This window comes from Zalophus californianus, chromosome 1, assembly GCF_009762305.2.
Source record: "Zalophus californianus isolate mZalCal1 chromosome 1, mZalCal1.pri.v2, whole genome shotgun sequence".
Lineage (NCBI taxonomy): Eukaryota > Metazoa > Chordata > Mammalia > Carnivora > Otariidae > Zalophus > Zalophus californianus.
The window spans coordinates 65,832,438-65,859,824 of NC_045595.1; the positions used below are offsets into that span (position 1 = coordinate 65,832,438).

Sequence of the window (27,387 nt, forward strand, 5' to 3'; positions counted from 1 at the left end):
AGCATGCAATTACTCTACATGAGCATATAATTAGCACCATCTATTGTGCACCATCAAACAGAAAAGTGGCTTCAAAGTATAATAAACTATCGTTAAAAACCAAACGATATTTCTAAAAAGCACACAGAATAAAATACTACTTTCTCTTTTATTTAAGTTGTAGAAAAAAAGAGGACAGGAGTGGAGGGCTAGGGCATAAATAGACCAACCAAAACCAGCCAGGGATTTCATGCTTTTTAAACCACTAGGCCCTTTGGAGCCCATCAGGGGGTCAACAAGTATACTTAATGCTTAAGTTTGGGAGAGAAAATATAAGAATATTTTCAAGTGAAATAAGTCAAAGACAGAATTTCCTACCAGCAAGGACACTGAAATGATGATTCTTATTTTCCTTTATTCATTCCTATGCAATGGGTGGAGATATTTCTAACATCACCCTACAGTTTTCTTCCTATTTCACGAGCAGCAGAAGACTCATCTTCCGTGTGTATAAGTTACCTCCATTCTGACATCACTGAGGAACCATTCTGGCATCACCAAGATAATAACTCTGAACCCAACTTGCAAATGAAACAAGATGTAGCCAGCACACAAGGAAGGACAAGGTTCTACACTTGACTGAAAATGTACTGCCATAATTTTGTTTGCAAGGGGCCATCATATTGGTACATTAAAAATGCTACCGGGCCCAAGAATTGCCAAGTGGAATTTTATTACGGAGTGAGGTAAAAGTAAACTTCCTACTTAGATCAAAGAGCATTTACCTCCTTAAACATTCCTGTGTACATTTTTGTTAAGTATAGGAGTGGAATTCTTGAGAAGTGCCGCTTGGAAATGGCAGGAGAACAGAGCCCAACATGAATATAAAATAAAATCCATATAGCTCACCTATTCCACTCCACAGAGCAATCTGTATTGACCATTAAGAAACTGCTTTAGTAATTTCTCCTATTTTGACACTGTCAAGAATAACAAAGTAGTTCCTAAAGTCATCATTTGCCATTGGAAATGTAAATTAGTTTAGTCTCTTTGGTGGGCAATACAGCAATACGCATCATAATTTAAACGTATATATTCTTTGACCCCCATCATTTAATGATTAGCAATTTACCTTACATGAGATCTACTCGTAAGTACACAAAAATACACCTGAATACGAAAGTCCATTACGCAAGTGTTTGCTGTAGCAAAAATATAGCAACCTAAATGTCCATCAATAGGGAGTGGGAAATACAAGCTTCCAGTTATTTAATGATTGACAAGGATAAAAGCCACAGCATAGAAAATCTAATCAATGGTACTGTAATCACACTGTATGGTGACAGATGGGAGCTACACTTGCAGCGAGCACAGCATAATATACAGAGTTGTCAAATCACTATATTATACACCTGAAACTAATGTAACCTTGTGTGTCAACTATACTTCAATTTAAAAGCAAAAAAACAAAAACAATACCTACGAAAAAAATAAATCTATCCAAGAAATCCTCAAAAAGAAATGAACAACCCATGCACTAGTGGGATAATATATTGCCATTAAAAAGAATGTGCTGACATAAAACTATCTCCAAAACGCATTCAGTAGAAAATGGAACATAGGGAAAGGATCAGGGGACTTTTACTTTGGACTTTCCTTAAGCTAATACTACTTTTATAACTTAAAAAAAAGTTTTAATATTCCAGAAAGATTAGGGGATTAGAATTATCCCAGTTTTGTCTTTTATGTAAACAATTTTTAAAAGCTGACTTGTTGAGACCAGAGGCCGAACTCGGGATCTGACAAGATGGCCGGGCTGCCCCGCAGGATTATCAAGGAAACCCAGCGTTTGCTGGCAGAACCAGTTCCTGGCATTAAAGCAGAACCAGATGAGAGCAACGCCCGTTATTTTCATGTGGTCATTGCTGGCCCCCAGGATTCCCCCTTTGAGGGAGGGACTTTTAAGCTTGAACTATTCCTACCAGAAGAATACCCGATGGCAGCCCCTAAAGTACGTTTCATGACCAAAATTTATCATCCTAATGTAGACAAGTTGGGAAGAATATGTTTAGATATTTTGAAAGATAAGTGGTCCCCAGCACTGCAGATCCGCACAGTTCTGCTATCAATCCAGGCTTTGTGAAGTGCTCCCAATCCAGATGATCCATTAGCAAATGATGTAGCGGAGCAGTGGAAGACCAACGAAGCCCAAGCCATAGAAACAGCTAGAGCATGGACTAGGCTATATGCCATGAATAATATTTAAAATCGATCTGATCATCAAGTTCTCCTGTTCTCCTGTTCTGCCAAGACTTCTTCCTTTTTTGTTTGCATTTAATGGACACAGTCTTAGAAACATTACAGAATAAAAGCCCAGACATCTTCAGTCCTTTGGTGATTAAATGCACATTAGCAAACCTATGTCTTGTCCTGATTCACTGTTGTAAAGCATGAGCAGAGGCTAGAAGTACCATCCGGATTGTTGTGAAACGTTTAAAAGCAGTGGCCCTTCTCTGCTTTTATTCATTTCCCCATCATGGTTTGAGAATAAAGCACTGTGAATGAAGGTAGTTGTCAGGGTTAGCTGCAGGGGTGTGGGTGTTTTTCTTTATTACTTTTTTTGAGGGGGAGAGGTAGTTTTATTTTAATTTTTTGGGCTCCTTTCCCCCCTTTTATGGTGATCTAATTGCATTGGTTAAAAGCAGCTAACCAGTTCTTTAGAATATGCTCTCTAGCCAAGTCTAACTTTATTTAGACGCTGTAGATGGACAAGCTTGATTGTCTGAACCAAAATGGGAACATTAAACAAACATCACAGCCCTGACTAATACCATTGTGACTTGCTGTCAAGTGTAGAATCCTTCCTTCAAGAAAAAGCTTGTGACCATTTTGTATGGCTTGTCTGGAAACTTCTGTAAATCTTATGTTTTAGTAAAATATTTTTGTTATTCTACTTTGCCTTTGTACAGTTTATTTTACTGTGTTTATTTCATTTTCCCAATGTGACAATCGTATTTAAAAATTAAAACTGATGGAACATTCTCTTTTGGTCTTCACCATCTGACAAGTTGATCCGGCAGGAGGTGGATTTTGCCAGTTTCTTTTCCCTAATGCAAACTTGTGTTAAGATGTCACTGAACGGAGTATTTATAAGCTGGCCCTGAGCATGCATAAAGCATTGGTATTTGATATTTTTTTTACCTCCTAGAAATTTGAATAAATGTGTTTGTGTTGTCTGATTAGATGATCACAGGTGTCTTGCCATGATGTTTGAAACTTACTGTACAGGAGAGTCACAGCAAAGCGGCAGTTGTGACTGTGTAGGACTCACATGTTGTGCCACATTTGTTTGTGTCTGGCATTTGGGATATGACCTTTTTCTTAGTTCTTGTCTGGAAACTTCCTGTGTAACCACTGGTATGTGCTACTAGGAAACACCAATCTGATAATCATTTGGGGTTGCTGAGGCATTTATGAGGCTTCCTTATAGACCTGATGAGCAGATCTCAAGCAGCCACCTTGCGTAAGTGTCATCTGAAAGGTTTCTTCCTTTGAGAGTATCAGATCCTCAGTAATGATTCTTTCATCCTTCAGTATTTGCTATGGGAGCTCCTGTTGTGATATTCAGTAATTTTTTTCTGCATTGACAGAGTTGCTCCCCTCAAAAAACTGTTCTTTCCCACCCTTCTCCATATCGAATTCCCTATCCTTGTTCTTTGTAAGTCATCAGTGTAGCCAGTCCTGAGTATGTAAATGTTAACCCGCAGGTTGGAACCTTTGTCTCTCACTATTTAAGGTAATGGATATTGTAGCCCGTCTGAATTTGCCCCACTCTTGATTCTCATAACTTCTGGAGTTTCTTCAGAATGTGGTGTATTTTACTGTGCTCCTATGTAAGATGAAGAATTATCTATTAAAATTACATTTTCAACATAAAAAAAAAAAGCTGACTTGTTTTATTACTTCTCCTTTCACTCCATTGATTGAAGTGCTGGCAAGCAAGTGAAATGGCTCAATGCAGGAAGCAGAGACAGAAAAGAGAAACATAAGATAACCAACCCATACAGTGAATCATCACCACGAAAAGATAAGAAGTTCACATAAACAACAATACAGAATTTTTAAAAATTCTAATGGCACTGGTTCCAGACTCATTTCAGAAATTGTGTGCTAAGTCACATTCACACAAAAACCAATTAGGACAAATTAATATACCTGAGTCTGTGTACTGAAGGAAAATGATAATCCATGCACAAAAGAGTGAAACACACATCCTCAATATTCCAAACTGTGAGTACAGATTAAGGAAACAACTGAAAGTATCTATAAAGCATGCAAAGAGACCAGACAGCTCACCACAGGACTGCTTCGGGCCGAACTTGTTCTTGATGAGTAATAACTGTATTCAGATGGCTATAAAGTTTCCAAGAAGAAAGGTTTTACAATAATGGCCACCTCCTTTGCCTGCTGGGGGAATACGTTCGTGACCCTGCACCTAAGTGGCCGCTGGGTCCCGGGGTGAAGGTGACTGTCCTCCCAGGTCTGGAACTCTACCTCCCTCCCAACCCCCCAGATCCAGCAGCCCTCAGCTGGAGGGTGAGGAGGGGAAGAGGAAGCCCTGAGGAGCACTGCTCCCATCCTCTTCCTCAGGGACTAATGAGCAGGAAAGGAGGTTTCTCCACTTATATTCCCTTCATACTCTGAGCCATGATTTCCGGCAGGCAGTTCCTCACAACTTGGCTGAGAGTCACAGTTGGCTAGCTTACGGGTCACAGCTTATAGAGCAACTGCAGGTCAGATTAAATGACTTTTTCTTTGTAAGTAAACTGTACCCACCCACACACCACCCTCCTCACCACCTTCCCCTGGTTGGACTTACAGTTCGAGACCCGTAAGGTTTATATAATCCACCATCATACAATGACACCTAAAGAACAGAGGAAATACCACTCATCTATTTATTCAGGTATCAAAGTTGTTTTGAAAATGTCACAACTTCTTCGAAGTACTCAGTTCCAAAAAAGTGTTGCAGTGTAGTGTGTCAGGTGAGAAAACTCACTGATATGCGTAAAGTCCTACATCAGTCCCAAAACTTCAAACTCACACTTCCTTTAAAAAGCACCATTACAGTATTTCTTTTTACCATCATGTTATGAAACTAGAAGGAACATTTATGAATTTATTCTCTCTCAAGAGGGGACTGAGCAGAAAAGGAAAGTGAGGGACATAAAGCATTTTGCCCACTGGCACAATAAAATGAACCTACAAAGCCTCCAGTTGCCAGTCTACGAGAACAGGCCACAGGACAACAAAGCAACAGCCTGAAAGCAGCCAGCTCACAACTTGCACATTACACAGAGCTATGGCGCACGTTACACAGATAATGGCTTTTGCTTCCTAGTCAGCTTGCTTTATTAGAGCCTAGTATTAACACGGCCAAGGCCACAGCTGTCCCAAAGGAAATATGACATCTGTGCATGGGCAACCATCTCACAAAAGTATACAAGTGTAGTGGGGCCCATGCAAGTTTGTCTTCTCTACAGGAAACCAACTGTAAGCAAGGGCCTACCAACAGCCAGCAGTATCTGGAAAATAGGGCTGGTTGGGTTTCTTTTTTCTTACTACCCTAAAGTTTTGCATTTTAAGCATTGGCAGCACATTCTGCAGTGTACATAGCATCAAAGCCATGTGTCCTTGACTATTTTGGAGGAAAGCTGTCAAGCCAGGGTCAGCACCATGAGAGTGGCTCTACCAGGAGTATACACGTTGGAAGAGAAAAATACAAACCAGGCTGGTACTTCTCAGCAGACCAGAATTTGCAGTAGAGGAGGCCTATGAAAAAAGCGCATGATTTAACCCAAAGAAAAGCAACTTCAGCTCTGAAGGCAACACACTTCTTAGAAAGTACTAACCCTGGTACTCTTTGAGGTCGCCAGAGGGTCACTACACAGGGAAGAAGACTGTTAAGAAACAAAAACAAAACAGAACAAGATAATTCAGCAAAAGGAGACTTGGTCTCTCCATCACGAGAGCAGAAGCTGTGTTTATTCTACACTCCATAATTGATGAGCAATTCCTGAGGGCTTACGATAGTTAAGTAACACATAAGGTGAAGAAAACTTAGCCATTAGAAATCTTTTTGAATACCCATTTTAAGGGATAAGAGAAACACCTGGAATAGTTTTCTATAAATGTGTTTAAGTCTTACTGGGCTTTCGATAGTAATGTTAGGAGATGGGGTGGCAACCTAAGAAAACACTCAAGAAAAGAGGGCCACGGCACAGAGAGTGTGGAGGACAGCGGCCACACCCGGGTCACCAGAAGCTCCTGGGACACTTTCTGAGATCTCACAGCAGACTCTTGATGAGCTTAGCCTGACTGCTGAGGAACCAGGTAAAGGATTTCCAAGTTACACTACAAATACACAAGCCATGGACAAAGTATCTTAGTTTAATCAGAAAAAATGTACTGGTCACAACGAATTCAAGTCACTAACAAGGCACAGCATTTTTAAAAATGGAATTAAATCTTTCCTCTTCTGATGTCACCTGAAAATAATTTTCAACTCTTTTTTCCAAGCCCATCAGACAGGGAAAATAAGAATATCTAAGTTGCGTGTGCAGGTTTTGACAACTGAATTATTTTCTATGTACTATGTGCCACATATTTATGTTTTAAATGTATGATGTGCCAAATGTCTTGAAAAAACAAGGATTCTAACATTAAACAAATATAATATTCTTTACATCCCATTTACAGTTTAAATTTTTACACGTAAGCTTTTATTAAAAGGCAAACCACCATGATGTGTAGTGATGCCTACAACTTATTCTGAAATACATCCCCCCAAAAAAGATGGATCGATGGACGGACAGATGGATAGACATTAATACGATAAAGGAAACACAGTAAAATATTAATTGTAGAATCTAAGTAGTAGGCATGTGGGTGGTTAATATACAATTCTTTGAACATTTTTGTATGTTAAGTATTTTTCATTTTAAAAAACTGGGGAAGGGCGCCTGGGTGGCTCAGATGGTTAAGTGTCTGCCTTCGGCTCAGGTCATGATCCCAGGGTCCTGGGATCGAGTCCCACATTGGGCTCCCTGCTCCTTGGGAGCCTGCTTCTCCCTCTGCCTCTCTCTCTCTCTCTCTGTCTCTCATGAATAAATAAATAAAACCTTTTAAAAAAATAAAAAATAAAAAACTGGGGAAAATGGTACTCATTTATAAATGTGGTGGTTCAATAGTTCACATCATCTAAAGATACACAGGCTCTATGAATTCAGTTACCATAAATCAGTGTACACACAGCCACTCACAGATTAGTTCTAACTAGTCAAAATGCAAAAACCAGGGGTTAGAAGTGCGTTAAAGTTAGATAAAACACACAAAGCCAAAAAGCTTGAGACAAACCCGAGTGTAGTAGGCAGAGGTGGGTTTGCTATGTCTAAGACTGCTATAGTTTCTCTGGTCAAAGTAGAGGCCACTCTGCAAAAAGTAAAATTAAACACATTTTCCTTAGGTTAAACATTGTTGACAATACACAAAGGCAAACTCTAATACTGCCAAACCCTCTCTCCTCCAAAACAATGACTTTAAAGCACTGAATTGCATTAAGTAAAAGTCAAAATAATAATTATCTCAAGTCTCCAAAAAAAAGACTAATATTAAAGGTTAACTGTATTCAAACCAAGTCATTACTAATTTTTTTTTACTTTAAAAACATGAGCATAAACCCTCAGTCAAAATGGAATGGAAATGATAAGTGATTTATTCTCATGTCATACTTAGTAACATCCTTGAAAAATCCAAGACAACTGAGTAATTACCACTTTTATAATCCACTTGGCAATGCCACAGAAAATAGTAGTCTTTTTCTTCAAACTTCTCCTAGTCCCATTATTTGTCAAAATATCGAATTAAGTTACCAAAGACACAGTGCAAGTGTGTACGAAATAGGTTTGGCCTAAAACATCTATGGCAGGTTCATCTTCAATACGCCGCACAAAGGGGCCATTATACGGATTGTGATTACCTGGCAAAGAGGACGTCATCTATAAAACTCCCTTTCTAACTTATCCAGCCATCTTTTTCACTCAGAGTTAAGGAAATGTCCGCAATCCCTGACTGACAGACTCCTCCTGCACTGCTGACACTGCAATTGGTGGGGGGCGGTGGGGGAATCCCTGTTCCCACTGACCCCTGCCACTCCTGGCCTGGCCTCCCCACACCACCCCTTCAACAAGGCACCAGGACTCACCTCTCCCCAGGGCTCCCAAGGCTTCGCCCTCCAGCGCTTCTCACTAATGTCCTCTCCATTATATTCCCTTCTACCTGCCAAAGTCTACTGATCCTCTCTCACCCCACCAAAGGTCGGAGCCCCTTCCACAGGAACCAGTTAACAGGGAGCTTGGGAGTGATTCTCCCGCCAGTACTGTGGCAGCCCAACAGAAAGAGGCATTCCTAATACCCCAAATGGGCATTCTGGACACATTTTTACCCCACAGAAATGTTTAGCAAGGTGGCTGGAATGGAGCACTATTAGTTCTGCAGTTTAATGGCATTCTAGGTTAAAGAGTTTTCTGCAAGACAACATGGGAACTCTGCTAACACACACTTCGTTGTTTCTACCAGAAAATTCATTCCACGTTCCCCAAATTTAACCTACAAACAAACTCTCACAATGAAACCTATTTGTGAGTTTGGCACTGCCTATAACACCACAACTAAATAAAATTTCTAAAATAAGGATACAAATCTCACTAAACCTGGGCGACTGGGTGGCTCAGTCAGTTAAGTGTCTGCCTTTAGCTCAGGTCATGATCCTAGGGTCCTGGGATCAAGTCTCGCATCGGGCTCCCTGCTCAGCGGGGACTCTGCTTCCACCTCCGCCCCTTCCCCTGCTCATGCTATCTCTCTCCCTCTCTCTCTCTCAAAAATAAATGAAAAATCTTGGGGCGTTTGGGTGTCTGCCTTCGGCTTGGGTCATGGTCCCAGGGTCCTGGGATCGAGCCCCATGCAGGGAGCCTGCTTCTCCCTCTTCCACTCCCCCTGCTTGTGTTCCTGCTCTTGCTATCTCTCTCTCTGTCTCTGTCAAAATAAATAAATAAAATCTTCAAAAAATAAATAAATAAATACTCTCACTAAACTTATTCTTGAAGTATATTCCAAAGGACAGTTCATAAATGAAAATAGGTGATTAATGAACTTCTTGTATTAACTTGATATTAAATTCTGTAAGTGAAAACAAAATTACTTTTAAATAAGATTCTGATAAATCATGTTTCAGTATGTTATCAAATTTCAACAATACCTAAGGCACACACCAAAGCAGTCATAATTCTTAAGTTCCCTAAAAGTAATCAGGGAATTTTACAGCAGCACAAGACAGTGGGACATGAGACAGAACATAACTAACCAGTGGGTCTTTATGAGAACCAGAAGACCTCCTCTTCATTCCATAAGAATGACTGTAAGAATGATTCTGGAAGTAAACATGTGAAGTTAACTTTCATGATCACATAGTGAAGTTTAAAAAATAACTTAATAAACTTCGTCTTAAAATTATACACAGAAAGATGCATATGAGATACAGAGCAGTCTCCATGGAATATATTTACCAGCTGTTAGTAAATGATTCATGGCACTTGATTGACTAGCTAAGGTATCTAGCACCTCTACACATCCACACTCCCCCTCGCTTTCTCCTGTGCCATCCCATCTCCATGTACAGCCAGCTCAAAAAGATGTAATTAGGACTCAGAGCCACGCAGGGCATTTGTGAAGATGTTCACCCCACATCTTATTTGAGTCCTTTCTATCTTCTTTATAAAGGTATGGGACACAAGAGGGTTGACCTCCTTCTAGGTCTTCCTTAGCAAAAGGCCAAAAGGCAATCTTTTGGGATCAACCAAAACAAGATTGAGAGAGAAAGAACATGGCATTGCTTTGCCCAAGAAAATACTCCTGACCCAAGTTAGTGGTCCCCCAGCACATGCTGCTCAGGAAGAAAACAGCCAAGATGGTATGGACTGCCCCTTGTAGCAACAGCTTTATCAGACAATGACCTTACACGCAGGTCCTCTGAAGACAGCACTGTCTCAATACATAACTTCTCCCAGGAGCACAAAGACAAGTGTATATGAGGGAATGAAGGAGGACAGAAATACTACTATAAAGATCATTAGGTAGACAAGAAATCCAATCTAGCTATACACTGCCCACCTGAAATGAGGAGGTGCTAGCAACGTCCTACTTAACAGCAGTCTGCTCCAGGCAAATCATCTGTCATATGCACAGCTAGATCCTGAATCCATCCACTCATTTTTCTTTTTTGAATATGCATATCCTTCCTTTTATACATTACCCTGAACATTTTAAGAGATGACTATATTGTCTAGAAACTCAGGGAATCTACTGACATAATATTAACCCAAGGAAAACATGCTATAACTAAACTTCCTTGGCTAAAATTGACATACATAAAAAACCAACCAAATCAAGCAAAAATGAGCAGGTATAACTGATGTTTCAGGTATCACCTGTCACTGCTGGCTATTTCCTGTTTAGCAACTTCACACCTGCCGGCTTGTGACACATAATAAGAAACACAGCAGGGCCTGTATTTCAGTGGGTATCAAACACTGCCAGAAACATGTCTTCCAGGCAACGCATATGTGTCATTTGAGGAGCTCATCACTTTAAGAAAAGATATTACTACCAATCTTAGTCCTGGATAAGGAAGCAAATCATTTTTATCTGATCCTGAAATTCTAAAACAAAAAATTATTCAAATGTTCAATTATGCCACCATTGCAAAACAGTCTTTGCATTGTTGGCCATACGCTTTCCCCAAAACATAATAACAAACCTGTGGAAAGTTAGTCATAATCTATGATTAGCATGATCAGGCATTTATACAATAAAACTCTACATTTAACACAAAGTCATGCACTACATACTAATGATGAAAGTCTTGATGATTTATCCTTGAGAGCATCATACTGGATTTCAGAAAAAGTTGAATGTTGATTGTATTCCCCAAATCAGAAATATAAAGAGGAAAAAAGCAACATTTGCAAAGTTACTAAAAATCCAAACTGTAATTTAAATAAAACAATTTTAAAAAATCCAGCACTACTTTAAAAGCTAAAAATTATTATACACAAAGGCTATTACATTTGAATTAAAGAATCTTCTTCCCCACACCCACACTTTCCTAATATAAGTGATTGCTAAACTCTTTGTACATGTAAAGCTGCATGTTCTCTTTCAAACACAGAATTCCTAGTCAATAATGGCGAGATGACTCAACCTCAGTATACCCCGCACAAAACACCCGCAGAGAGCCTTTACATGCAGGAATTAAACATTTTGAAATTAAAAAGATGTTTTACTTTTTATTATTGTGGCTGTTACCATCATTTCCCATTGTTTGAAACATGGCAAAAGCAAGGAAGGCATGGACAACGAAGTGAGAGCACATAACTAATAAAATCAGGCTTACAAAAAAAACAATTGCAGCATCAAAATGTGGAAGTTCCCTTGGATCTGCCTGTGGACACACAGCTGAAAAACTTCCTTTCTCAAGAACTTTCCCTATTAAAAACACTGAACAAAACTGGAAACTTAGTCCAAGCAAAGTGCGGAATATGCACAGTATACATACAAGTGTCGGATTAAATATCAATCAAAGAAAAACACATAAAATTTATGATAAGACCAGAAAAACCACATTTCATGTAGGGTCTTTAAGAAAATACAATAATAGGCATAATACCACATTTCAAATCCAAGAAACTGAATTAAATAGTAACTACTTAGAATTGTGATTTCCTAATTTTGTTTTTTAAGCATTCTAGCTTACACCTTTTAAGCAATCTTACCCAGAAGAGGCAAACAACAAAGAGTGTTATTACATGTATAACAAAAATCTTGTTTATCTAAAATTTTCTAAGATGCCTAAAGGTGCACATTTAGTAAATTATGTGCAATGGTAAAATAGTCAGTGACATTTCCCTGAAAAGTAAAGTTCCTTCTCTATAGAAATTTCACTTAGGTCTCCTCTCCATTAACAAAATATCTTTTTTGTTTAAAAAAAATACCATCACTAAAATATGTATTACTAAAGCCACACATTCTTGCATATAAACTATTCTGCCCTCCCAACCAGATAAGTTCACTGAAGAAAACAGTCACGTCTTATGTTTTCTGATCCTCTCTGTAGCACCAATGGCATTTTACAAAGGCATAGAATTTAACAAAGGAATTGAAATTGACCTATTTCAATTTTCCCTTTCCAAAATATAATGCAGAGTTCAGATGGTTTTTAAAAAAACTGCTGAATCTATCTGATAAGAAATCCATAGTTTGGACACTCCAACTGCTACTAGAACAACTGGGTAAACGAAAAGAATCGCCCTAGTACATGCCAATTGGTATCTATGTTGTTTAAAAACAAATAATTTGGGGTAACTGGGTGGCTCAGTCGGTTAAGCAGCTGCCTTTGGCTCAGGTGTCCTGGGATCGAACCCCACATCGGGCTCCTTCCTCAGCAGGGAGTCTGCTTCTTCCTCTCCCTCTGCCTGCCGCTCCCCCTGCTTGTGCTCTCCTCTCTCTATCTCTATCAAATAAATAAATAAAATCTTTAAAAAAAAAAACAAATAATTCATCAGAGGGAGAACTGAAGATATTAAGGGCTCTAGCTAAAACATTTCCAAATCTTTGACAGTCTATCAGAAAGAATTTGTTTAACTCCCACAGAAAGTTACCTGAAAGTCTTCATTTGAAATAAAATTAAAAGAAATAGAGCCACTTTTTGTTTGTGAAACAAAGTTCAGCAAGTGTCAATTTCCATTAGAATATACCCATTACTCAAGCCCACAGAACTCTCAGAGTCAAAGTGCATAATATTAACACTGCACATTTTTCTGAACTACACACCATGATGTCTTTCCTTTTGGGTGTACTGGCTCTGCTCCAGTGTGTCCCAGTTATGTCCTTCGATGGGTTCTTCCATGGAATTAAACAGTGTAGGAGCAAATGACAAAACACAAATTGCAAGCATATTAAAGTTAAATTCATTAAAATTATATCAAGGGTATTGATAATTAAAGAGGAACTAATATACACAACAGTAAAAATCTGCACCAATAAGAAATTGCAATGTACCCCTACTACTCTGGTTCAAGATGGACTCAATTTTCTAATTTTGGACCTCTACCTTATAGTCTTCTCAAATTTCAATATAAAAAGCAGTGACCAGGCATTTTCAAGATGTTTTTCAAAGGCAGATTGTTGTTGTTGTTGTCTTTTTAAGATTTTATTTATGTATTTGACAGAGAGAGAGAGAGAAACAGCATGAGAGGGGAGAGGGTCAGAGGGAGAAGCAGGCTCCCCGCTGAGCTGGGAGCCTGATGTGGGACTCGATCCAGGACTCCGGGACCATGACCCAAGCCGAAGGCAGTCACCCAACCAACTGAGCCGCCCAGGCACCCAAGGCAGATTGTTTTTTAAAGAAACAGACTGTTTAAATTCTAAGCTCAGGGCTTTGATTTCTTCCTCCTTCCCCCAAACCTATCATTCACAGTCTTGAACTATCTTTGTTCTTTTTATTTTTTATAGAATGTCTATAACATGGACACCATTTCCAGCCCAAATACCTTCTGGCAGGTCATCTTTCAAGAAAGTATTAACTGAAGTTAATTGGATAAAAAAAGATTAAAGTCCTAAGAATACGGCAGAAAACCTTAAATACATCTGCCTCACATCCAGGTACTGCTTATGTTCACACATCAAATACAAGGTCTAAAGTGTTAGACCTTTTTAATATACAGCTCACACGTTTTAAAAAATAACTGACAAAGAAATACCAAAACTCCCAAATTATATAGCAAATCCCCATAAAGTTTAGGTCAGTGTTTAGGCCATCACATTTATTTTTAAAAGAGAACAAAAGCTGTCTACATATTCAGCTTAATGTATGTGGTAGTTATTTTTTACTTTTTTAAACTTTTATTTAAAGATTTTATTTACTCGTCAGAGAGATCAAGAGGGGCGCCTGGATGGCTCAGTCGGTAAGCGTCTGCCTTCGACTCAGGTCATCATCCCAGGGTCCTGGGATCGAGCCCCACGTTGGGCTCCCTGCTCCACGGGAAGTCTGCTTCTCCCTCTCCCATTCCCCCTGCTTGTGTTCCCTCTTTGGCTGTCTCTCTCTCTGTCAAATAAATAAAAATCTTTTAAAAAAAGAGAGAGACAGAGAGAGCACAAGCAGGGGGAGTGGCAGGCAGAGGGAGCAGCAGGCTCTCCGCTAAGCAGGGAGCCCAACGCGGAACTCGATCCCAGGACTCCAGGATCATGACCTGAGCCGAAGGCAGACGCTTAACCAACTGAGCCACCCAGGTGTCCTGTGGTAGTTATTTTTTTTAAAAAGTAAATAATCTGGGGGCTCCTAGCTGGCTCAGTTAGTAGAGAATGCGACTCTTGTGAGCCACCCAGGTGACCCCCCCAATTATATTTCTTTTAAACAATGTTATCAGTGAGCTTTCAGACTTATTTCCAGGAAATCTAACTACTTAAAATGTGCTGGGTATACACTCGTACACAATAATGTACTAGAGTCTCCTCTAGGGTGTAAAATTTTTATTAATCTTCATGTTCACACTCAGATTTTTTAAAATACTGTGAGCTTTACTCTTTACCACAGTAGCAAATTTTCACACTTACCACAGTGAAATAAAATGCTGTGAGAGTTCTAGTTTTATCTTAAATTTATTTAATGATATAATTTCCATAAAAAGAAAATCATCATCATTACTTTAGACACTCATGGTAACCAATTCCTTATTAGCTTAATTGCAGGTTTAATTTCTCTTGTGCTTGTTTGCAGATTTGTTTTAGAGGATCCTAAATTAGGGGTGCCTGGGTGGCTCAGTCAGTTAAGCATCTGCCTTTGGCTCAGGTCATGATCCCGGAGTCCCAGGATTGAACCCTGCGTCAGGCTCCCCGCTCAGCGGGAAGTCTGCTTCTCCCTTTCCCTCTGCTCCTCCCCCCTGCTCGCTCTCTCATGTGCACACACACTCTCTTTCAAATAAACAAATAAAAATCTTTTTAAAAAATGATAAAAAAAGTTTCTTAAATTAGGTCAAACTTGGATTGTTTTACTGTTCAGTTAAACTAATATCAATATATAATCAAGTTTCCCTGAGACCACATAGAAAATTATAAATAACCAGCTTGATAACTGTGTGAAACTTCACACTATGAACATTATAATGAAAAGCAAAGGAAAAAGCCAGAAATTTTTTAAAAATGAGGAGAGATTGTTTTCAAACTCTCAACACTCAACTTTCAAGCTTTTATTGACTAACTCCCTGTATGATGTTTAAAGAGAAAAAAATCTCCAGGGAGAAGCAGGATGAATTTATTATCTTAAAAAATGTTTCTCCTGTAAAATCATTCTTAAGTTGCTGATTAGGTTGCTGTGAAGGCTTGTTAATATTCTTATAAATCTAAAGTTTTGCAATTAACTAAAATATTTATGATTCAAAGTGTACTGACTTCTGTAAAAAGACAAAGATTACATTCACCAGTAAGAAATATGACTAGAGTAAAGGACTATTTCAGAGTACAAACACATCTGTAACTCATATACCAAACACACTTGGTTTCTTGTATTACACAAGACAGAAAGAAAACTAGACTTAGGGAAAGTTAACCAATATAGACCGCAACATGAAAGATCATTTTACTGATGAAAAATCTAGATATACACATAATAATATTGTCAATGCAAAATTAAACGAATTGCTTTAAGGTTTAAAGCACAATTCTTTAAAAAGAGATCAGTGTCTTGGCACAATATACAAGACTTTAATGAACGAAGTCTCATTTACCTTGATTTACAGCAATGCATGCTAAAAAGCCAAGGCATACTACAAAATGTTAATCAAAATGTTGAGGTTTGGTAATTACTATAAATATGATAAGCAGGGAATTTTTCAAATCAGTAGCTCAATTTTTCCATGTAATAAAACTAGAATTAGTCAACCAAGCCCCAAAGCTATTACCCATTTAATAAATTATTTAAAAAAATAGGAAAGTAGGAAAATCTGAAAGTTGAACCACACAGATGTCATTCCATAAAAATCAATCTTCTTATTTTGCGATACTTTTCCAAAATCAAAGGTCCTTTTATACAAAAAGTAACACATATGTTAATAGTTTAAAATATTCATGATTGTAGAATTGATTTATATTGATTATAGCAATAATTTAAGAGAAAGATCACTTTCCAATGAAAGGACTTTGCCAATATTTTCTGGTTTTTTTGTTTTGTTTTGTTTTAAGGCAAAGGAATATGAACACTGTCAGATTGTTCAGGCAATAATGCTGCAGAAAGCTCAAACATATAAGCTTTGCTATCATGGTGCAAACAACTTAAATTACCAACCCTGTGACTGCCAAGACTTCGAATGGACAATGCATCCTCAACTCCCTGATAAGAACAAAAACAAACATAGCATAAGTTTGTGGGTGACTGCATGAAGTTAAAAAGGGGCAAGTAGGGGCAAGTTTATTGGTTATTACAAACCAGATAAGGTCGATGATGACTGGAATACCTGGCCCTTTCTGAATCTTCCTGGGAAAGGAGAAAGTACATGGAGAGTTAATCACCAAACAGAGGGTTGTCTATCAGAAGAACTGCGCAAACAACTATCGGTTAGGAGCACAGCAGCACCTTCCTTATAGCAAGCAGGTGTGGACAACTCAGCTTCTAAAGTTGGTTCTGGGGCAGCCACATATTTCAGGTGGAAAGAAAGTAGCAATAATAATTTTGTGTATGTGTGTCTGACCACTTGTAGAATGTAATCTATAAACGACCAAGAGAGCTCAATATACCAAGATAAAAATAAGCAAGTATACTTAACAAACAGAAATTGAGTTCAGCATTAAGGGGCGCCTGGGTGGCTCAGTCGTTAAGCATCTGCCTTCGGCTCAGGTCATGATCCCAGGGTTCTGGGATCGAGCCCCACATTGGGCTCCCTGCTCTGCTGGTAGCCTGCTTCTCCCTCTCCCACTCCCCCTGCTTGTGTTCCCTCTCTCACTGTCTCTCTCTCTCTCTGTCAAATAAATAAATAAAATCTTTTAAAAAAAAAAGTAGACTTTTATCTATTCTTTTTTCATTGTGAATGTTCATTTATGCAAGGCAGGAAGAAATGTTTATTACAAAGATAGTTTAAGAACTTAAAAATTTTTGGGTGATAAATAATTTTGTGCTCACTGCAAAAGAATTTCTTTTTGTTTTCTTGCACCCCTCTACCTGGAAAAGAAAAGAATAACTAAATAAAATAGCCCCTGTGTCTGGTTAATATGAAAAACTACTTATAATTAGAAGAAACTACATAAATATTTTAGAGCTGGTAAAATTATTTCAAGAGTTATGCTTCATGAAGATGGTAAAAAAAGAAAAAAAAAAAAAAAACATGACCACAGCCTAAGAGCTGACTAAATTAAATGCAATTCTAAACTTTTTGACAGTCAGCTATTAGCAATGGAGCATTAAGTCCTGTCTGTGAGATCAAATGACTAGTTCCTAGAGTCTAATTACTGCAACAGTAAGGAACTTCTGATCTTTCAGAATTTCAAAGTCCAAAGTGGTAAAGTAATTTGCACTAAGTAAGAATCTACACACAACTGTCCAGTTGGGTTCATGGCTAATCAACGCTGTCTCTTCCAAAATGAATCAATACCTCAACACCATGTGGCACTACGGCATGATCATTACACAGGTGGAACAAATAGATGTGGTTATGTCTGATCATCCATTTCAAATTACATAAACACCACAACCTAATGCCTTATTTTGGTCATGATCTTTCAGCATCCTTCAAAAACACTCCTGGTTGTCATCTGCTGTGTACACTGATGCATGTGATCAAATCTGTTCAGAAGTCTGTATAAGCGCCAATATGATTCAATGATATAAAACCCAACAGAGTGTTCTGAACTTTAGGAGTTCATCACTGGTTTACATTTTTGTTATATAATAGACACATGTAATCTGCAAGAAGCCAAGCAAATTTCTTCCTTTTTCCCTATCAGGTTATATACCACAAAAGTTTTGGGAGCATGTGCATAAACCCAGCAGAGTAGGCACAGTTTATTGAGTGGTAACCAGTTCTAGGCTAGTTAGCTTTAAAGAACCTTGTGCTATGCAGGCAGCCTAATTCTACACACCCCTTCCCAGTCTTATTTGGGGTACTAGGGCAACCTACATAGTTTAATGTTCAATCTTCCCTTTAACCTTTTTTCATTCCACCTACCACACAAGAGCACTTTTTTAAAATCGACCTCTAAAAACCACAGCTCATTAAAGATGCAGCAAAGACAGATAAATTCATATTTATTTTCAATTATTCTACTTATAAAAATAATTCTTTTTTTTAAGATTTTATTTATTTATTTGAGAGAGAGAGAATGAGAGATAGAGAGCACGAGAGGGAAGAGGGTCAGAGGGAGAGGCAGACTCCCTGCCGAGCAGGGAGCGCAATGTGGGACTCGATCCTGGGACTCCAGGATCATGACCTGAGCCGAAGGCAGTTGCCTAACCAACTGAGCCACCCAGGCGCCCATACTTATAAAAGTAATTCTTAATAAAAATATCTTAACTTATTTTTTAGCCCCATTTGGGAAAAAATGGCCTAAAAAGACCTTAGAAGACTACAGAATAAAATGTAAACCCCATACAGGCCAGTTAATGTGAACTGCAAGAATACAGTTTACTCCACTCATAAACTACACCTTAAACCAGCACTGTCCACCAGAACTTTCTGTGACAAAGTGGAAATGTTGTGTTTGTGCTATCTAAAACAGTAGCCAATGGCCATTTGTGGCTATTGACCACCTGAAATGCTATAAGTGTAACTGAGGACCTAAATTTTTAATTTTAATCTATTTAAGTCTAAATGTAATTACCCACATATGGCTGGTGGCTACTGTTCAACAGTAAGGCGAACTCAAAGCAAATTTTCATTATACCAAAACACCCACAAAGCACATATTTTACTAAGAGGCTGCCATGTAGCGCCACTCATATAAAGAGACAGGCATTCAGGTAGTTGTGAATTACTGCCCCTACCTCGAATACTTCTGCACAGCGACAAATATGAGAGAAAGAGAAGGAAACTCTTGTATAAAAGACCCTAGAATTATTTTTAAGAGCTAGAAAGTTCCGTAGAGATTATATAATCCGATCCCTTCATTTTAAAGTAAAGAAGATTGCACCACAAAAAGATTAAGTAGGAATCCACAAAGACATAAAGCTGGGACCAGCATGCAAATCTTCTGACTCAGTAGACCACCAAACCATAAAGAGACCATGCTACACTGGCTAAATCTACACTGATTACAAAACAAGAGCATGAAGAAAATGGCCAGGTAACCTGGGTTTTACTCAAAGATTTCTCTTTCTCTGGAAGAACAAGCAACTTCATTTCCCAGGTATTCTAGAATAGTATTTTAAACTGCCAGTTGGCTTTTCCTGAATTAATAGCATCAGGGGCCAAGAGAAAAAATTTCAGCAACTGTGTTTCTAGGTACCAACTACAAGGCTGACTATCCTTCTCTTCCACGGTCTGGGAAACAATCCATTTTCATTGTCCTGGAAATCATTAGCAGTATAAAGGATCCAAGGCAGAAAATAACAGGACAATGCCTTAAAAAATGGATGTATAAGGGAGCCTGGGTGGCTCAGTTGGTTAAGCGACTGCCTTCAGCTCAGGGCATGATCCTGGAGTCCCGGGATCGAGTCCCAGGATGGAGTCCCAGATAGAGAGTCCCGTGTCCGGCTCCCTGCTCAGCAGGGAGTCTGCTTCTCCCTCACCCTCCGCCTGCTGCTCTGCCTGCTTGTGCTCACTCTCTCTCTCTGTCAAATGAATAAATAAATGGATGTATATTTGTTCAAGGCTTTCTGGAAAACTGTTTTGATACTTTTAAATTAATGGAAATGAAACATAGACTGCTTTTAAAAATTCACTTGATGTGGGGATGAAGTGATTTTAATGAAAGAAGACCACAGCCCACTGAAAACACCTGGCCCTGTTCTCTGTCAACAAGTAATATTTAAGTCAAGGCTAGAGCCATTCCCTCAGTTTCAAATTAGGAAACCTCAAAAGTCGCACATTCTCTTCCAGGTCACGACATGCTGATGGAGACACTCTGTTTAAAAACGGAAACACTGGCCTCACTAGGGCTATCTGAAGGCCTACAAAAACTTGGGCCCTTTCATCTTGGTCCTTTCACCTTCCAACCCATTAGCAGGTGTGGTGCGCTCTCTGACCTTTGAATTCTGGCTCTGCCAATGACTGAGCAAGTTGTTGGCTTCACCAGTCCTTCATTACCTTATCTGTAAAATGGAGATAGTGGTCCCTATCTTATCATGTGAAATGGAGACATATGTAAAAACCACTAGCACAGTGCTGGCATACAAATCGCACTCATTTGTTAGCTTCATTCCCGAGCCTCATGCCCTGGCTTTTCCTGTTCACATCCCCCAACATCCACCCCCACACCTAGAAAGTGTGAAAATTAGGAGAAATGTTTAACATGGGTAGATTTTTCCTTCTGATAACTGACAATCCTATTATTTGTATATGCATTATTTTATTATAAATTTATTGTTCTTTATATCTTATATATTGTGACTACAACATGCCAACTTCTACTATAGGCTCATAGACAATGCAGCCAGAGAGACAAATAAGCTGAAAAGTGAAAGGAAAAATTAGTTTGAAAAGAGTAAAAGCAAGTGTCAGAAGGGGTTAAGTGATAATCATTCCCACCTGAAACTAAACCCCATCCATTTTCTCTGCCAGTCGGAGCTATCACTCAGAACTTGAGTTAGTCACCATCTACATTCTAAACCTCTAAACCCAAAATGTTCACCCTTCCATGAAAATCTAGTGCACTCACTTCCTGAACTGCACACATTTCAGAGATAAAAAATATGTTTTTATCTTCATGGCCTTGGAATATGAGACTTTCAATATAGGCTTTTCTTCTTATTTAATGTTTTGGTGCACCCTAAGATAATAACATCTCAGGCAGTTTAATTTTAGATCTATAATACATAATTTTTAAAAATGAAATTAATATTTCCATGGAAAATTTGCAAGCAAAAGTGATTTCTTTTATTCACACAAAATGTTCTTAATGCATCAACAGTAAGATAACCCAGTTTCATGCAGAAGACACTTTAAATAAAACCAATTAGGCTAGCTTTAGTAACAAGAAAGGACAGATTCTACTCCAAAGTAACAAACACATTCATGAGGAATCACTTAATTATAAGTAACCAAACATCATCTTTCTCTCCTTTCTAAAATATCACAATGAGAAGTATGATAAAGTTTTAAATCTGTAGGTCAGTACAGTCATAAATATTTTTTACACTCATAAATATTTTAATTCTAGTTGTACTTCAAAATGCTGCTACAGAAGGAATTTGCTTATAAAAATTTCTTGTTTAATAGCAATTAGTGGTTCCTAACCCTTTAGGGATCACAGACTCCCTTGAGAATCTTGTATTCATAACACCTGTGGGGCACTTCACTTAAAAATATACATACATTCAAAAGTCTGCGTGAGACTTTAAGGCTTCCTGCACCATCTCCCAAGCCTATTCACATGGAGGAAGAACCTCTGCAATAGGAGAAAACTGGTGAAATCACCAACATTGAAAAAAGTTCAAATTTAGGAATGATTCCCAATAAGTAATATTTTACTGGTTCACGATTTGCTCTTGTAACTAAAAATTTGGGAGTGGTGGTAGAAGATTCGAAAAAGAACTGAGAGAAGTGAAAACATAAGAGTAATTTTCATAGAAAATTAAAGAATGACTTGGGTCATCTCTCAATGAGGACATTTCTGCCTAGTTTTTTTAAAAAAGAGAGAAAGGAAGGGGGGGAGGAGGGAGTGAAAGAGAGGGAAAGGAGAGGGGGACAAATTTGAGGGAGACAAGAACAAACTCAGAGAAAGAAAACACATCCATTTACTCAGTCTTTCTTGGTCAAGAGCATTCATGACAAAAGTGTGAGGCTATAGACTACAACAGAAAATGGATGGACTCCAAGTACATATTTGGTCCACTACAGACAGAAGAGACACACTCTGACCTTTAAGTTCAAACATGGCAAACACTCCTACTTGGCAAACTATTAGTCAATGTTTTACTTCAAGATTGCATTATTTCAGCAACTGATCACAACATGCAGGGCAGGCAATCTTGGCCTACCAGCCACTTCTGAATCTGTCCCCATTTCCGATCAAAGGAATAATGAGAGTGCTACAAATGCAAAAGTTTCATCAACTGAAGTTTCCAACATACTGCATGATCTGAAAAGTCTTAAATTAATCCTATACATTTGCCCTGAAGAGCAGTGATCGTTAGCTCAACATAAGTTACACATTCAAAATACAGATAATTACTAAGCTAAATATGCTCAACAATGAAGAGATATATGGCTTTCTGCAATTTAGAGGAAATGGAATTTATACTTAGCAACAATCTTCTTATAATTTTACTATAATTTTAGGAGTATAAAAGACAGTGCATTGCAACACTTTCATTTTAAGCCAAGAATTGCATTCAATATTTGAAACTATATATGAGATCAAAAACAAAAATAGCAACATAGATATCAACTGTTTTGTGGTTTAGGTTTTGAGCTGTGAATAAAATCTATACAGTTCTCTTCAACACATTAGTAGCAGTCCACCACCAACACCAAAATAAAGTGTTTAATACTATTAATAATATCCTGCAGGCTTTTTCCCCTTTATACCAATATGGCATCAGAAATATTTTTTATGTGAATTTTCAGAGTCAGGTTGATGTCAGAAGGAAAGAGTTAAAAAGAGTATTTATTTCATTTTAAAGCAGCCCAATTTCTATATGCCTATTTTATTTTTCTATTTTTTGCTTTTCTTTCTGACGATAAAAATGTATTGAAATTTATCTACAAAAAAGCACGAAGAAAAAACAAAACTAATCAATTCCACCACTGACAAACCAAAGTATTAATAGTAATCATTTCTAAGTAGTTTTGGTCCCTATATATGATACTAGTTTTTTAACACACAATGGGAGTCCTACCAGTCTTAACAACTGTTGTTTTTTTAATTTTCTTGCACGAATATCTTCCTCCATTATTAAATATGCTTCAAAACTGTAAGGTTGAATGACTTCACAGTGTTTTACTATGTAGATATAATAATATAATTAACCTAAACTCTAAGACAGTTAGGACTATAGTAAATAACTTTGTCATCTCTAAGCTGACTTTAGCTAATATAAGTAAAGCACTCATCACACCATAACAACTTGCTACAATGCATACAGTAAGAGCTATTTATGTGTTTGCTGTTATTATTTAAAGCAAATATTTAATTTGCTGACATGGAATGGCTTGTTAAAATATACACATCAGGTTATACTATTCCCAGTGTTTCAACAGGAACCAGATTTATTTCAGAAGGAAACTAGCCAAGTATTAATTTATTTGAGACTAGCACAGAATGAAGATCATCCCCCCCAGATTACCTCTTTTTGTTGTCGCTCCAGTTCTCTCATGCGTATATCCCTCGCTTCTGCCCGGGCAGCCCGTTTTGCTGCCAGCCTTGCCTCTGCCTGAAATGTAATATTAAGATTCAGCTTTATTTACGAACAACAACAACAACCTGCACACCAGCTGCGAGGGTAAGGAGCAGATGGGACACGACCGTCCATAGCAGGTGGGCGGACAAGATACCCTCTCGCTCAGCTGTGTGACCGCCTCAGTCAGCTCCTGTACACTCGTTTCTTTGTTCTAGCCCAGAGGCTCTCCTGAAAACTGCGCCTTTATTTTTAACTGCTTGCCTTGATTCCACATTCAAAACATTTCACACAATTCATTATGTCTCTGCAAACTCACTTTTTCCAAAATTTCTTTCCCTATGAAAATTCAGTCATACAAATTAGAAACTTCAGAACCAGCCTCTATTTCATTTTGGACATTGCCAATATCCAGTCTTAAAGTACTGCCAATTCTCTACCGCTGGGTTTCTCTCACCCCCACGGCCATTATGCTGTTTCTGTTTCAGGAACTCTTCATATCTTTCTCATTTTAAACTGGCATGCAAATCACATACCATCAAATTCACCACTTCCAATTAGACAATTTGGTGGCTTTCGGTACTACAGTCACAAGTTTGCACAACTACCACTACCATCATCTGTTCCTCACCATGCCCATTAGTAGGCACCCCTCATTCCCCCTCCTCCCAGCTCCTGGAAACCACTAATGGTACTTCCTGTCTCTACGAATTTGCCCATTCTCGAAATTTCGTATCAGTGAAATTACACAATAGGAACTCTTCATCTCTTGTTTGAACACTACAACTGCAACTGCCTTCAAACAACTGCAACTGCCTTCAAATTCACCTACCTGCCTCCAGAAGCTGCCCTATAATTCCCTTCTACAATGTGACAGGATTGCCAATCTGCCTTTCAAAACACATTTCTGATCATATCAGTAAGCAGTGTAAAGCCCTCCCCTGGCTCCCCATTACTTCTGGTTAAAGCAAAATTCCACAGACTAGTACAAAGACAAGATAGAGAGAAGAAAAGCAGAAACAGAAATAAGGTTCCTCCCAGTCAGATCTCCCCCTTATTTCCCAGGACTTGCTCCATATGAACAGCTGCTGGCCACCTCCCTCCATCCAGGACTTCACGGTGCTCCATTAAGCCTCACTTCAGCTCAGGTAACGATCTCAGGGTCATGAGATGGAGCCCCACATTGGGCTCCACGCTCAGCAGAGTCTGCTTAAGATTCTCTCTCTCTCCATCTCCCTCTGCCCCTCCCTGTGCCCACTTGTGTGCACACTCTCTCTCTAAAGAAATATTAAGAAATACAAAACAAAATTACATGCTTCTGTCACCCCCACAACGTCCATGTCTCAATAGATGTCTGCTAAATAAATAGAAGAATTTCAGGCCATGGACCAACGCATCTAGGAAATGAGACAAGGAAAAAGCTTGATGTACCACATGAAACTTAAAAATCTCCTCAGTGATTTCTATCTTGCAGTGGTTTCCTCTGTTCTCAGCCACATCCTAACTCTGATTCAGATTGCCCCCTGATAACTACAATAGCTGCTTTTCCTGTGGTGTTATATTTGTGCCCAAGTCTCACATTAAGAGACTCAGCCAATGTTTAAAAGGGTCTATTGTACGGAAGCAATTATGTTCAGTGCTGAAAATACAGGGTAAGATGTGACATCTCCGCCCCAAAGAAGTCCTCAATCTAGTTGAAGGACATGGAAACACAATGCTAAGGGGAGGAGCATGAAGTAGAGAGCAATTCGTTTTCCCTGGCAAGATCCTGGCAGGCTTCTAAGAAGAGGAGACAGCTTAAGAGTTAACACTTATTCAACTACCCCAATTTTGGCACTTTCCCAGTATGCCTCGCTGGCCTTTTAGTAGCACAAACCCTAAACATGTATCTGCCAACCTCAAGCTCTAAAGAATAACATGACCAGAGCAATTAATCTTCTCACATGAATTTTTCATTGGCCTCTATCTTTTAAAAAAGCTATTCTTACCTTCTTTACCCCTCTGACTACTGGTAGACACCACTTTCTTACTAGAGTTCGTATTTTATAGAAAAATACTTCAAGGTTGAGTTCAGCAGATAGCAAATACATTTTTAAATTACAAAGTATCATTTTTCTGGGGAAAATTTTCAAACTTTTTTTTTTTTTAATCTCAGCAAAGCCATGGCAATGTGTAGGGATTGTCATTTCCATGTTACTAGCTTTGTACTTGTAGCCGTCTTTAGAAATGTATTCAGAATGCCCATTTCATCCTTCCAAGATCAATGGCCAATTCTGTACAATTTATGCTAAAATAGTTCACCAGTTTTCTCCCACCAAACCTAAATTACAGATAAATGAAATCTACTCTCTGATAAGATTTCTTTCACAACAAAAGGAAAGGGAACCTGGCTGCTGTGTAACAGAAAGAACACGGGCTTCAGAGCCACAAAAATACCCTTCCCTTTGTTCCTTAGCCAACTTTATCCAAACTCAGATATGCCTCCCTTGGAGATGGTACTGAAGAAGGCCACTAAACAAGCTTAAAAAAGGTAAACAGGATCTAAAAATACTTTATCTTGGGGCGCCTGGGTGGCTCAGTCATTAAGCATCTGCCTTCAGCTCAGGTCATGGTCCCAGGGTCCTGGGATCGAGGCCCACATGGGGCTCCCTGCTCCGCGGGAGGCCTGCTTCTCCCTCTCCCACTCCCCCTGCTTGTGTTCCCTCTCTCACTCTCTTTCTGTCAAATAAAATCCTAAAAAAATAATAAAAATAAAAGTACTTCATCTTAGTATTTTTCTACACATTGCTACCAGATGCCTGAAGCAGTACTGAGAGTAGGAGTAGCAAAAAGCAAAAGGTGATTCCAATCTAGTAGACAAAACATGGTACTCTATACTTGTACCAATGCATTTTTAAATAGATAAATTATAGGTACATAAAGCATACTTCCAGGTAGTATCTTCCCTCAGAATACAACTGCATGATTTCTACACATTCATTTTACACACAGATATAAAATAAATGAGACATAAGAAAAAAGGATCACAAAAATTAAAGAGGTTTAAAAACAAAGTTGGCAAAAAAAAAAAGTTAAACATAGAATCACCATTTGATCTGGTAATTCCATTTCTGGGTACATACACAAAAGAACTGAAAGCAGAGACTCAAACAGATATCTGTATACCAATGTTCAAAGCAGCCTTACCCATAATGGCCAAAAAGTAGAAACAACCCAGTGTCCATCAATGGATGAATAAACAAAATGTGTTATATCCATACAGTGGAATATGATCCAGGAGGGAAGGAAACTCTGACACATGCTAAAACATGGATGAATCTTGAAAACATTATGTTAAGTGAAACAAGCCAGACACGAAAGTACAAATATTGTATGATTCTACATATTTGACGTACCTAGAATAATCAAATGGCCTGGGCACAGAAAGTTGAACAGTGGTTCTGAGGGGCTGGAGGAAAGGGAGAAATGGGGAATTTTTATCAATGCGTACACAGTTTCAGTATAGGATGATGACAAAGTTCTGAAGATGGAGAATAGTGCGGGATGCACAACAATGTAAATGTACTCAATGCCACTGAATTGTATACTTAAAGATGATTAAAATGGCAAATTATGTTATGTATTTTACCACAAAAAAAGTTAAAGTTACCATAAGACATGAAATCAGAATTATTCAGGAGCTTAATTCATTTAAGTATTTTTAGAGTCTTTAAGCTCTATATGACTCACACGTTTAAAATAAAGTTAATAGGAAA

At 38.4% G+C, this 27,387-nt stretch overlaps 2 protein-coding genes across 14 annotated transcripts in view; one reads left to right on the forward strand and one right to left on the reverse strand.

Moving 5' to 3' along the window:
* The window catches only part of LRRFIP2 (LRR binding FLII interacting protein 2), a 107,185-nt gene that overhangs the window by 46,966 nt on the left and 32,832 nt on the right, over window positions 1-27,387 (reverse strand). For 5 of the 13 annotated variants that reach the window (XM_027587560.2, XM_027587564.2, XM_027587567.2 and 2 more), the window contains exons 3-14: window positions 23,582-23,668; window positions 22,274-22,324; window positions 16,574-16,621; window positions 16,433-16,477; window positions 12,925-12,993; window positions 10,944-10,985; window positions 9,401-9,466; window positions 7,396-7,470; window positions 5,892-5,939; window positions 5,767-5,811; window positions 4,859-4,906; window positions 4,336-4,392 (exon numbers count right to left, since the gene is read on the reverse strand). In XM_027587560.2, the coding sequence (XP_027443361.1) occupies window positions 4,336-4,392; window positions 4,859-4,906; window positions 5,767-5,811; window positions 5,892-5,939; window positions 7,396-7,470; window positions 9,401-9,466; window positions 10,944-10,985; window positions 12,925-12,993; window positions 16,433-16,477; window positions 16,574-16,621; window positions 22,274-22,324; window positions 23,582-23,668 (681 nt within the window). Of the gene's footprint in view, window positions 1-4,335; window positions 4,393-4,858; window positions 4,907-5,766; window positions 5,812-5,891; window positions 5,940-7,395; window positions 7,471-9,400; window positions 9,467-10,943; window positions 10,986-12,924; window positions 12,994-16,432; window positions 16,478-16,573; window positions 16,622-22,273; window positions 22,325-23,581; window positions 23,669-27,387 lie in introns of those variants that run through there. The other 8 variants (XM_027587571.2, XM_027587570.2, XM_027587573.1 and 5 more) reach the window with 4 other exon arrangements.
* Window positions 1,736-2,780, forward strand: LOC118356374 (ubiquitin-conjugating enzyme E2 N-like). Its single transcript, XM_035724634.1, has one exon. It carries the CDS (start codon window positions 1,787-1,789, stop codon window positions 2,120-2,122), a length of 336 nt encoding a protein of 111 aa, XP_035580527.1. The 5' UTR covers window positions 1,736-1,786; the 3' UTR covers window positions 2,123-2,780.